The sequence below is a fragment of the Pygoscelis adeliae genome, unplaced genomic scaffold, assembly GCF_000699105.1.
Source record: "Pygoscelis adeliae isolate BGI_AS28 unplaced genomic scaffold, ASM69910v1 Scaffold321, whole genome shotgun sequence".
In the NCBI taxonomy this organism is placed as follows: Eukaryota; Metazoa; Chordata; class Aves; order Sphenisciformes; family Spheniscidae; genus Pygoscelis; species Pygoscelis adeliae.
Genome location: NW_008824039.1, coordinates 741,252 through 741,885, shown reverse-complemented (window position 1 = coordinate 741,885; position 634 = coordinate 741,252). Strand labels below are relative to the sequence as shown.

Here is a 634-nt window from a genome sequence, read left to right as displayed (position 1 = left end):
GGGATGCTCCACAGCCTACAACGAGGCCCAGGCTCCATGGGCCACGGGGCTCAGTGCCAGGCTCCGTCGCCGCCCTGCAGCCTCTGCCTGGGCAAAACAACTGCTAATTAAAGGCAGGGAGGGAGACGAGGGGTCCCGCGCTGCGACAGGGTGCTGCCGCTGCTGCAGAAAGGGGACAAGAGCTTCTCCTGACTGTCCCCAGCATCACTGCCACCATGGGGAGTTGCTGGAGACCCGGGGGAAGAGTTAATAGGGAGCTGCTCTGGAGCTATTTGTCCCCGAGAGCTGGGTTAAGACACAAGGGGCTTTGGTCCATTTAAAATAAGGAGGGAAAAAAAAATAGATTCTGAAGCTGAAGCAAATGAAACTCCAAAAATACATTTTTTCCCCTGATCCAGCTATTCTAAAAATGGAAGGCAGAGGGCTTGTGCCACCGGCCCACGTGACGGCGTGCAAAGGGCCACCGCTCTGCCGGAGCCGGCTCCGTAACGGCAGGGGCTGCTCTGGGCACCCACTGGGCACGCGGCGCCACGGCACTGCGGGGAGGCACCGCCAGCAGCACTGGGACGGCCAGGCTGAGGCCAGCAGCGCAAGCAAGGTGGCCCTGGCACCCTGTCCCCGAGCTGGTGGGCAT

The 634-nt window shown here is 61.0% G+C and overlaps 1 protein-coding gene across 1 annotated transcript in view; it reads right to left on the bottom strand.

The window, feature by feature from the left end:
• Positions 1 to 634, bottom strand: part of KCNQ4 (potassium voltage-gated channel, KQT-like subfamily, member 4) — a 12,156-nt gene extending 11,522 nt beyond the window's left edge. The window contains exon 1 of the mRNA XM_009333472.1: positions 516 to 634. Within this exon, the coding sequence (XP_009331747.1) occupies positions 516 to 634 (119 nt within the window). The remainder of the gene's footprint in view (positions 1 to 515) is intronic.